General features: G+C 39.6%; 1 protein-coding gene across 1 annotated transcript in view; it reads right to left on the reverse strand.

Moving 5' to 3' along the window:
* Positions 1–155: 155 nt before the first annotated feature.
* The window catches only part of PTPN13 (protein tyrosine phosphatase, non-receptor type 13 (APO-1/CD95 (Fas)-associated phosphatase)), a gene marked incomplete at its 5' end in the record, with an annotated part of 41,644 nt that continues 29,769 nt past the window's right edge, over positions 156–12,030 (reverse strand). Inside the window, 13 exons of the mRNA XM_008948427.1 lie at positions 156–233; positions 1,297–1,359; positions 2,452–2,667; positions 3,185–3,522; positions 4,205–4,295; positions 4,840–4,988; positions 6,166–6,266; positions 7,309–7,364; positions 8,103–8,188; positions 9,181–9,351; positions 9,675–9,831; positions 10,507–10,568; positions 11,643–11,713. Coding sequence (XP_008946675.1) covers positions 156–233; positions 1,297–1,359; positions 2,452–2,667; positions 3,185–3,522; positions 4,205–4,295; positions 4,840–4,988; positions 6,166–6,266; positions 7,309–7,364; positions 8,103–8,188; positions 9,181–9,351; positions 9,675–9,831; positions 10,507–10,568; positions 11,643–11,713 — 1,639 coding nt within the window. The remainder of the gene's footprint in view (positions 234–1,296; positions 1,360–2,451; positions 2,668–3,184; positions 3,523–4,204; positions 4,296–4,839; positions 4,989–6,165; positions 6,267–7,308; positions 7,365–8,102; positions 8,189–9,180; positions 9,352–9,674; positions 9,832–10,506; positions 10,569–11,642; positions 11,714–12,030) is intronic.

The raw sequence follows: 12,030 nt of genomic DNA on the forward strand, positions 1-12,030 counted from the left end.
ATATATATTTGGAATGATAGAGAGACTTCATAGAAAAGACATTTGACAGCAACTGAGGAAAAGGACAGGAAAACTACAGGCAGGAAGAAGAGAACACGTTAGAGCCTCTAGACAACCTTGCTTCCGTATTTTAAAAGCACTTCTGCTTCAGTATTCTATGTGCTTCTCTGTTCTTCGTGCTGGAGCTGATTCAGGACATAAAGGACAACTTGATAGCAGAAAATGTATTGATCCTGCAAGGGAAGGGAAATCACAGAACGTGTGAGAAACGCTTGCACCACCCAAGCCATCTACTCTCGCCTGCAGCTGACACCTGCACAGCACTTCAATACTGCTTCTTCAGTGACACAAAAACCCACAAAACAAAACACCCACAGTGGAGAAATATGCAACATCAACTTAAAACAAGTACAGGCACTCCCCTGCCACTAAGGATATATTTTTATATGCGACATTTATCCTGCTTTCACACCAAAACCACCTCAAAGTACTTTACACAAGCAGAAATGAAGACAGCAAGTGCATTTCAAAGTCTTGCATCAATGCCAACTATATACAGAACTCAGATGACAATGCAGCTTCTTAATCTCAGTGGTAAAGGTGTGGGAACTAATACATGCTCTGGGGTGTGAGGAGGGGCTGACAGTTTGGTGGTTTTGGTTTAGGTTTTTTGGTGATTGTGGGTTTTTTTTTGGCTTTTTTTTCTTTTTTAAACTGATTTGACAATTACCTCACATTCAAAGAAAAAGTGCAGATTTTAACAAGACCTGGTTATGTTCATCTCTGAGGTAAAGTTAATTAGCTCTAGATCTAGATTATTCCTAAAACATTAATTTAGCTTCTAGCTGAACAGCTCCTCAAACGAGATTTCAAGACAACTCTGGTAGTATCAATGACTCACAGCAGCTACAGTTTGGTGTTCTCTGAAGTTTATAAGGCTATTTTTAGCCAAAAAAGATCTATATAACACATGCTTTTGAGCATGTTTTCTCCAAAACAAGTGTTTTTGAAGATGAAAACTCCCAACATCTGTTGTGTGTGTTTGTTTTTTTTTTTTTAACCACAGATCAAAACAGCACAGCATGTTAAAAACTGCAGGCAGCTGTAACTGTGCAATATGTACCTGCTGCTCCTTGAATACACCTGATCTACTTCTCACGACACAAACGTTGCATTAGCAGGCACAAAGCCAGTCCTTATGTGCACCACAGAAAACTTCCTGGCACGTCAGAGTTACAATTCCAGTGTCTTCCCTGAGTGTAAAGGTAAAGAAGCCTGGGAAGCCACCAGACTCACCTCTGTCTGAACCATGCCGTGCCTCTGCAGACGCATCGTTCGCACCAGGTCTGAGATGTCAAACTGCCAAAACAAACAGCAAGTTACCATGAAAAACAGGTACACATGTGTACAAAGGAAAAGTCACCAGCATCTAACCATGGAATCCAGCTAGGTACAGTAAGCATTTAGTAGTGAAACATATAGCACAGCAGTTTACTATAGACGCTGCACGTGTGCTGGATAACCAGCATGTGCAGCACCCTCCTTCTCATGTTTTCTTTCTCTGTGCACAGGCTCTCTTGCTTATGCTTACTGGCTGCCAAGTGTGCAGAAAATAGAGCCCCTTGGTCCAACCTAACAAAATCTTTTTTTATTTCCCTAGGTCTGTAAGCTTCTAGACATTTAGTGGATGCTTAGAAACCCTGCTGAGCTACGCATGACATAGCTCATCTTCTCTGCAAATTCACAAAAAGGTTTGCTACACCAGGCCACTGATGCACACAAACTAGGAAGCTAGCACCCTCCTGTGGATCACCCCAGAAAGCATATTCTTGATCGTGCTGGAAAAGCTAATTTAAACAGCCCCATCTCCAGCTGAGTTGTTCATACACTGAATTTTCCATTCCATTGCCTAAATAGATACTCTGGTTGGCTTCTAACTGCCCTCCAACAGTTCATTGATCCCTGACTGACCAAGTGCCACAACCCTCAGCTGTAACCCTGTCTAACATAGTCCCACTAGGTCCATTCAGCCAGGTAAGGCAGGCATTTTAGCTTTTCCTTCAACTGGCCACGTCACTGGCAACACATTGTCGTTCCCAAGCCGTACGCCAGAGGTCTGCTATAGCAGGACAGGTCCTGGCAGCACACCCTAGAATGTCACAAGTGGCACCTAACAACGCTGGGCTGCTGAGGTGTCAACAAACGGGACACACAACAAGATTCCCCGAGCTAACCCAAGAACCAGTGGATGCTGGAGTTCTTCGCCCCCACAACTATCAGCAAAGGACCGTTTCACAGGTACTGCTGTTTTACACCCTCCTTTAAGTTGCATTAACACATGGCCAGCACGCTACTTCCAAAAGCACGGCATACTCTTCCAACAACTGAACAGATCCGATGGAATACATTTCCTGCAAGCCAAAAGCCCAGCCCAGCCTCTTGGGCACTCACATCGAGGTCCTTGCTGATCAAGCCCAGAACAACGTCGATGCAGATGAGGGTCCCCGAGCGGCCGATGCCTGCGCTGCAGTGCGTGACGATGGGCCCCGAGCGGTGGCTGTGCCGCAGGTAGGAGATGAAGGTGAGCAGCTCGTCCGGCTGGGCAGGGGTGTCGTGGTCAGGCCAGGCCACGAAGTTCAGGTGGGAGATGTGCCGCACTTCACCCGTCTGAGGTAGAACAGCAACACGCACAAAGGCAACACACAGGAAGAATAAAATGACAAAAGGAAAACGTTCCCCAAGGAAACAGTCTTAGAAGAGAGGGATTTGTCCATTGAAGGTGTTCTGCAATTCAATAGGAGAACGAACGAACTAAACTGAAAATAACCAGGCAAATAATTGAATAGTATAAGGGTCACTGTGCAAACTGAGATGATCACAGAGAAATGAACCAAACTGAATTATCAGTGGATGCCAAAGGCACCTAGGGAGCCAAAATTTAAAGTCTTGTTAGCATGATGAGATAATCTCCTGGCCCAACTGCTTTCTCCTATAAAAGTCACAGAGTAACACTACCTGCCACGAGGAAGAGTCACTCAGTAATGATCACTGGTCAAAGAGGAGAAGCCACAGATTACCTCCTGATACAGACATTGTGATTTAAAGCAGGCAAGACAGAAGTATGAGGATAAGAATGCCAAAACTCAGAAAAAAAATCTCAGCATGCAGAATTAGATTCACTTACCTGAATCTCTTCTAGCTTCAGCACTCTAACGATAAAGCCCTTCAGTTGCTGGAGTCTTACAAGAGCGAGCCGTAGTCTGTCATTTATCATAGTGGTTTTATTGATTACATCTGGCCAGTAACGCTGGCATTTTATCTTTTCTCCTTCGACCTCCTGAGTCATCATGGCAATCACAGTACAGTTTTGCTCCCAAACCATTTGCCAGAAATCTGCTACAGTAGTAGGGAGGGGTCCTTGACAGGCAATGTAAACAAATTCTTCATCCCCCACAGGCATGCGAATGAAGCTGGCATTGATGTATCCACCTTCAGTCCCCAGAGGCACTCTAGTGGTATCATCTGCAATCCCCACACAACAAAAATACCTCAGTGGTTTGTGTGCATATAATGAGACCTTCACACAGCAGAGATGCTCCCAGCCTCTCTCACACAGCAGTTACTTCCACAGATGCTTCCAGACATTTTTAATTCAAAAAGAAGTCACAACAATACTTGCTTTAGGATATTAATCAGTACTTCTTTTTGAATAAAGAAAAATATGGCGAGGGGAGGTCTAAATCAGCAGACAGGCGATTTGAGCTTCACCACCTCTGAAACTGAGGTTGAATATTTCTCACTTGGAACTAACCTCTGTCAGTTCTCACTTCTCCACACATCTCCCACCTCACAAACAGATTTTTGTTGCAGGAAATTTAAAGAAAATAGTATGCATGTCTGTTTTTCCAATTTTACACGGTTAAAACTCAAAAAATCTTGTCTGGCTCCATATGTATCTCTCACTTAAGACACAGGATCTGCTGAAAAGACTGTGAACATCCATCTCTATCTTCCGCTATAGTCTACTGTTCAATAATCTTAAACTGCTTTAAAAGGCTTGCTCTAAATGTGTAGAAAATGAGTGGCAGATTTTTTTTCCCTCCCTTACTCAGTAGCAGAATCAAACCATCCCATTTCCGATCCAATTCATCTGACCATACAGATAAAGTGATCAACAGTGAACTTCAGATTAGTTAGGACTTACAAGGAAGTATGTTTTTATATCTGTTCTTTTTCCTGTTCTCCTTTGCTTGTCCAATCAAACACTGATCCAAAGGTTTTAATTCCTGAAGATTCTGTAAAGGTAACAAATAATAACACTGGTTATGCCACCAAGTCTTTAACAGACAGAATAAATAAAAAAAATCCTAATGCAGACATATAAAATAATTAAGTCACAGGAAGGAATCCAATTTCACATAGCTAAGAAAATGAAACACACAAAAACCCCTGAACTATTATCCAGTAAAAGTTTTATCTTATTCAAAAGAGATCTTGTAATGTGGTTGACTTCAGGCTTTGGAAAGGCCATTTTCACATTCTGCAGTTAGCTTTCCCAGCTTTTATTTACCTTGTCTATGCCTGTTAATGTCACATTCACTTGGTAATTTACCAGAAGTAAGAAGGGTGTAAACACTTCTGAATTGAACGCTCCCTTCAACTAATCTTATCTCTCAGCAGTTAATGGAGGGAAGGGAGAGAAGTCTTTGGTAAAAGAAGTCTTTTCAACCCTTTAGAGCTGCAAATTAAAGAGCTCTAGTATTTAAGGCAGTGATGACCAGCCATTCTACATCTAACCGTTTCATAATAGACAAAAGGACATAAAGAACAGTTACTCACTTCAATCTCTTTAGAGGGGATTCCCTGTTCCAGCAGTCCACGCAACATCCTGATCACTGACTTCAGTTTGGCTCCTGAGTACTTGCCTCCAGGGAGCACATTCACAGCAGAGAGGGCAGAGATCTCTTCATTTGTCACTAAAGGGAAATCTAACAGAAGAACAAGTGTGACTGATATAAATATATAGCTAAAACTAGGGAAACTTAAAAATGGGAACGTAACATTGGATTCCTTGTTGCTGTTCACCACTGAACTACCTTTTTTCCTCTACAACACCTCCATACACTAGAGAGAATACAGAGATGTCTTCTCAGTTTGACAGGCAAAACCAAAATAACTAACAACACCAGTAGGATGCAAAATCAGCTTTGATGTACCGAGGAACAAAAGGGAGTGTTTTCCTGAACTTCCAATAAAGAGACTGAAACAAACTTCAAATACATTTTAAATGTTAGTTCCTTCACACAATAACCTACAAAACTGATGAATGCTCACAGGAGTGAATTCAGAACTCCCCACTAAAACGTTACAGCCTGTGACTTTCTGTTTTTAGCGTTTATACTCAACATGTCTTTCAAATGGTGATCGTAACATGCTAAATAAATCTCAATAAATGCTAAATAAATGCTAAATAAATTTCAATAAAGCTTGCTTTCTGTTAGGCCTCCAGTGTTTCTCTGAAGCACAACAAAATTAATAAGCCGAGTCTCTCTGGTATTGCAATTAAATGTGTCCCTAAATCTACTTAGTCTAAAGGTTTACATGGATTATACTTTTTTTCTTCTAATGAATGCAGACAAAAGGCTGATGTACAGGAGTTTTAGGAACTGACATTTCCAACACTATCTCAACAAGTAAAGACTAGATTGTACAAACCCCACCAAACTGAATAGTGCTCTACTCTGCCATGTTGAGCGGCAGTGGAACAATGAGAGTCAAGAGAAAGTAAAAATATTGCCCGATTTAGGAAGGAACAATGGCATCACTCTCTGGCCACACAACTGGAGCCAGACTAATTGCCTGGGTCATCAGGCAATTTTCCCCTGTCTCCACTGCATCCAGCACTGTAAGTGAATTTATAAACCTCTTCATTCCAGCAGTGACTGGCCAACTTGGATCCTTGGCATATGACTTCAGATTGGAGGGAGGAATATGCCTGGTATGCTGCTTATTGGTGGCAACAGTCTTATTTGGAGAAGCGGTCAGCAAAAGAACCTGTCACTACACCCTCAAAACATATACAGGACATTTAAAAATTAACTTCTGACATTTTGTCTATTTAATGTGATCCTCAGTTTTCCACTGATGATTTGTTCAAGTTCTTGCCTTTATTTATACGTTCCTGGCTGACCGATTCAATGGGCAGTTCAGCACTTCCCCATGTGATTTCATCTTCATCTGCTTGGTTCAAGGTGGGTTGTGGAGATCTATGAGAGGACAAGGTACAGAAATAAGAAAGAACACCTAGCAATAACCAACACATGTGCAACCTAATAAGCAATTGCCAGAAAGTAATAATAGCTACAAGTATTTCTGGGCTGGATCTGTACCATAGTAATTTCAAAAAAATAATGCTATTTTCCTTTTTTAAATCTCCAGTGGGAATCTGAAAAAGGTAACAGTGGAAAAAGACCCAGGAAGATATGAATCAAGTAATAAATATCACTACATTTAATGTTCCAAGGCTAAGCAATCAAATAAGACCTATACACTAGGATATCTATGTTCAACTGCAAGTTTTCCAGTTTTGTTGAAGATGATGATAAACATGTTAAGTATTTTAGGTCATAACTTTGCTGCTTGTGCCAAATCTCAGCCCAGAACTTCCCAGAAACTTAATCAAAACATAAGGAAGTGTATACCCTTTAATTGAAGCTTCACTTAAAACTAAGGACTAACGTGATTTCACAAAGAAAAACAATCTTGGGCATTTCCAACGTGTTTCAAAGCGACAGCTAGTTAGTTGGCCAGGCACATCCATAGTTTCCCATGTAAAAAAACATAAGCTGTAGGCACTAGGCACCCAAATGGGAACAGGTGGACCAGTGGAACTATACAATTCTGCTTCTGTGCTCTAAACCCAGAAGTATTATTAATGAAGCTTGTAAAGATTCAAAATAAAGACAGTATTGACATGCAAGTACCAAATGACTAGTACAACGCAAATTAAGTAATTTGGAGCCATTAGAGCACAGCCCAGTTACTTGTTAGAACCAAAATCAAAGGAGTAAATAAAACTAGGGCATAGTAAACCACAGTTTATAGTTTGCCTGACTAGTATTCAGGCAAATTATAACCTTTTAAATAACAAGAACAGACAGAGAACATTTCAACAAGACATTGCACAGATATTTGGTTTGGATTTTTTTTCTTCCCCTTCACCCACCCTCCCTCATTATAACATATCCTTCTTCAGAGTTCCAGACTTGTTAAGTTTACTTTCAAGCAACACTAGAAAAGGAATCTTACCTTTCTGGCATGGCTTTTACTTCACAGTAGTCTTCACAACCATTTACACGTGTTGACTAGTAGAAGAAATATTTCAAAACACATTAAAGTGCTAACTTAGTAAACTATAAACATACAGGTACAACACTCATGCCCTGTAAAGTCTGAACATTTAACAATTACATGGACTATTTCTGAAGGGTGTTAAGTTCAAAGCAGCACATAATGAAATGTTTCTTTTTTAGACATCGCATTAATCCAGAATAACAGAGAATGAGAACACTGAGCACTTGGAAAGAGGCTCTACTGTAACAAGTCCAAAAAGATATCTTAAAATCATTCCTGGCCCACAGCAGCAGCAGAGCCATATAAATTTTCTCCACTTGACTTGTTTGTTTGTTTCTAATACTTAAAAATCCTTTATGAGATGAAGTTTGACAGCGAAAACGTCTGTCTCCTGGCAAGCCACCATTCCTGTATGGGACAGAACAGGGCTTCACCTCTAAATAACAGGCACTCCTAGGTAGGCCTTCCTCAACAAATGATGAAGCCTCAGCAGAGAAAGCATTCTGATCCTCCTTTCAAGTCTATGCTTTGTTCTCTTATACAGTTAATTTAGGATAGAATAATCACACACTGTTTAAAAAAAAAAAAAGTGTTTGTATGCCATTTACAGCTTCTACCACAAAAATGTTTTCAGTTAAAAGACATGAAAGTTATTTCCACAACATCTATGCCAATATGGAAAACAAACTGAAAGACTGTCTGAGAAAGCAAAATAAGCAGACAGTGTTTGCCAGCTCCTGCCATCCCACCTCTGAAAAATCTTCAGGTAAAGATGACCCATCACAGTCTGTGTCTTCAGACTTATCTTCTTTTATCAACTTTCCATTAACGTCTGCTGGAACAGGAACATCAGGAGACACAGCATAAACAAACCAAAGGAGTCAACTTCTCACAGATGTGATGTGGCACATCACAGGGAATACAGGTGCCAGAATAACCCAGAAACATCTTTCAAGTCTCTTTGCTACCACTGTGCTGGAAAAGAGGTCTTTCTGTGTAGGATAATCAGATTTTAGGTTTCTTTATTTTTTAACTGGAATAGCTGTCCACTGAAGTAGTGGACCTCCAATGATATTCCTCAGCTCAGTCCTGGCATAGCCAGGTTCTGAGTTTTCCCTGATTCCTAACGTAATGACCAATGACAATAACCCAAGGAACCTGCACATTAGCAAAACAGCTGAAAGAATTATAATTTTGGAAGATGTATTGAGTTCTAGAAGGAACCTCTACAGGGGTAGCAAACATCTCCCTTGGACTTCTGGAGTATACATACATACTGTGACACCACAAAGGCACAACAAATCCTACTCCATGCTGAGTTTCATTTAATCACAGCTGAGGAAACGGAATGAAGGAAAAGAAAGGTGTATAGACAGAAGCAGGTACTGAAAAAAAAAAAGTTTTTCTAAAAAAGACAGAGTAGATTGGCAAACTGTTTGGTTCTGAGTGATCTCAACACATTTCTGAGTTGTGCAGTCTGCAGTCAATGAAATGTTGAAATCCTTCAGCATTTCAACATGACTGTAGCTGCAGAACCAAGTACCTAAACAATATGAATTCCACTCAGGAGACAATTCCAGAATGGGACTAAATTTCCCAGATTACTTAAAGCAAAATCCAGATTTATCAACCCAGAACTTATTAAACTGTATCTGAAGTTCACTGGAATCAGCAACCATTCGTCTGTGATCTACTCTGGAAACTTTCTGTTCACCCATCAATTCAATGTCTTTTGCCCCTCTTGCCAAGTCAACCGCTTACTTGCCACCTTGATTCAAGAAGTATTTTTTTTTGTTAATAATACACTTTTTTAACAGCTCAAGCTACCTGGCAGTTGATATTCTAACGTGGCTTTCTTGAGATGTAGAAGACTCTGAGCCTCTAATGTTGCATTGTTACGATTTAAGAGGTTCTGGGCTTCCTCATCTACAACATCCAACAGATACTGGACAACTTCATTGTGATCATCCTCATCATAAAACTCATCATCTTGGACCCCTGTTTGTAAAGAGAAGAAGTATAAAATGACAAGTTTTCCCAATAGAGGCTGTTTTGGGGGGAAAAAAATTCAGGGTCAGATACCATGGCTGCATTTCTAGCTGTTAGCATTGCTTTCCTTCATTTCTCTCTAACACAGAATCCAGTTTCCAAAAATCTACTTCCAATATCAACTAATTGCTCTAAAGCAGAGCACACAACTTGGAGATGATCTTCTAAAACTGACTGCCAGTCTAACATTGATTTATTTCAGCCTATTCAACAATGCCTTGACTCTCTTGTACTTGTACACTAAAGACTGAATAATGCTGTCCCCATCTTACCTGATTTGTCACTGTGTTCAGAAAAACGTGACACCTGATTAGTAAAGCCAAGGGAAGGTGCATCTCCATATCTGGAGAGATTCATTAGCCCTTCTGTGTGATAGATATTGTTTTCTGTATTTGACTGAGAAGGTTCTAGGATGCCACTGCCATTTATCTAAGAAAGTGAAGAAAAGTACAAGTTAATTCTTCAAGAGTCAGCAAGCAACCCTTAAAAAGTCCACTGCTCTACTTAGCAACAAATAAAAACCTTATTCCTATTGTATTCTCATCTGAGATAGCTGGGTGATGGCTGGTAGCTTTCAGATATGTGTTAAAATTTTCACATGAAAAAAGCAAGTAAAAGAAAAAGTAAGAAAAAAAAAAATCACATGGTGGTAAAAAAATCAATTACTATAAGAGAACACCTAGTAGTAATTAACATTATTATAACCTCCCTAAAACATATGCATTTCTCAGTACTTTTGGTCCATTTAACGTGCCATTTTTCAGGAAAAAAAAAGGGGGGAGGGGGGAAGAAAACTGTCTAGTAAATATAACATGTAAGCATTTGCAGAAACTGTGAACAGAATGGAGTTTTCTGGATCACAGCCTTGCACCATTCTCCTGAGACTTTCTGTCTTTTGATAAAGCAGTCCCAAAGAAAGAGACGACCAATTCAGGAAACGTGGATATTTATTATGACCACTGCTTATTAACATCAACTGACCATATTGCTTTTGCATACTTTCATTAATGGATTGTTTAGTTTACTTATTTATTTTTAAAAATGTGTGTAAAGCAGATCCTTTTCTCTGGTTAATGTTAATAGGCATAACAGAGGATTACTTACCTTGGGCTCGTAAGCATCAGCTGTCTTTTCTGTTTTATCACAGATATCACCACAGGAACAGCCTAAACAAATACAGGAGAACCCAACAACTTCACAGTAACTTTTTCACAGAAGTTACATTAGACCCCATCACGTATTTTTATAAAAGAAACAAGGTATATAGTTACTTTTTTTATTAAATGAATAACATTTTTGCCTGCCTGGTTTCTGGGCACTGCCAAGCTCATGTCCAATGGATTATAGTTTACAATGGCTTTTTGGAGGTTATGTACAATGGGATAAGGAAGCATGAGTGCTAATAACAGTAACCAACTCTAAGAAAAGATAAATGTTGATAAATAGCTTAACATCAAAGAGTGAAAACATGAGCCTTTGGAAACAGGTCATTTTTCCTTTTCCCTTGAAATGTACAAAATAACCACCCCATAATCATCTGCACAATTTTATTTTATTAAAAACCATCATATGACATCTGGTTCCTTGTTCAAAGGTACCTTTCTTTCCCTTCTTGGTAAAGAAAAGTGTGATACCATGATATTAGAGATCACCTCCTATCCTAGACATCCCATTACTAGTATAAAAAATGAGACAAAGTGAAATCAGTAAATTATATATATATAGGTACTAGTGAAGTTCTGGATTTTCATATACATTATGCTTCTACAAACTAAGAAACCTGGAGAGGAAATAACTGAAGGCTAAGGGGATAAAACCCCTTAGAAAAGATCCCTTAGAAAACCCCTGAAAGAGAAGACCAAGGGGAGACCTGAAGCTCCCTCAAATATACCGAACTGGCATTTTTATGCCTGGTCAGAGGAAACAGCAACATCGTTATTATTAACCATGATGATTACAATAAGTTGACTTTCTTTTTTAGACTTCTTCAAATACTTAGGCTTGCTATTAGAGAGAATTTCTAACCTACAAGAGAAATGGAATCATAAAGGCAACTGTTGAATCTCTTTTCATGGAGCTTTCAAAAGAAAGTTCAACCAAGCATCTGCTGGAGCTGATCTCAGTTAGCAGAGTTCTAGTGCAGCCACTGGACTTGGATGGTATCTTAAGGCCCATATCAGCTCCTTCATTTTTATAAACATGTGCACTTCATTTGCAGTAAGTGAGCAAGCAAATCTTACCATTAGCTTTTCTTAGCCATGGACTTGAGCTGTCGGGGCTTTTAGATTTCGGAAGCACTGCGTGACCATCTCTATGAAAAGAAATGTTTACATAAAGTTTTATTAAAAAAATCAACCAAACATAGTAATCCTCAGATATTGGTGTAAATATGTACTGTCAGTAATACTGCTAACTGCTTTCTGTTACAACAGCTTTGGAATATTAAAATATTCAATGACAGAGATTAAGCACTGGTAGTTCGATTAGTTACTACTTCAGGGAGCACTAAAGTTTGTTGCAGCTGGACTTTCCTTCCAGATTCTGACAAAAAAATTCAACCATACAGTCTCAGGACTTTGCAACTCCTTCCCCCTCTGGGATGAAACAGCGGGAAGGAGAGAGGGAAAG

The sequence above is a fragment of the Merops nubicus genome, unplaced genomic scaffold (assembly GCF_000691845.1).
Source record: "Merops nubicus isolate BGI_N331 unplaced genomic scaffold, ASM69184v1 scaffold46919, whole genome shotgun sequence".
NCBI lineage: Eukaryota > Metazoa > Chordata > Aves > Coraciiformes > Meropidae > Merops > Merops nubicus.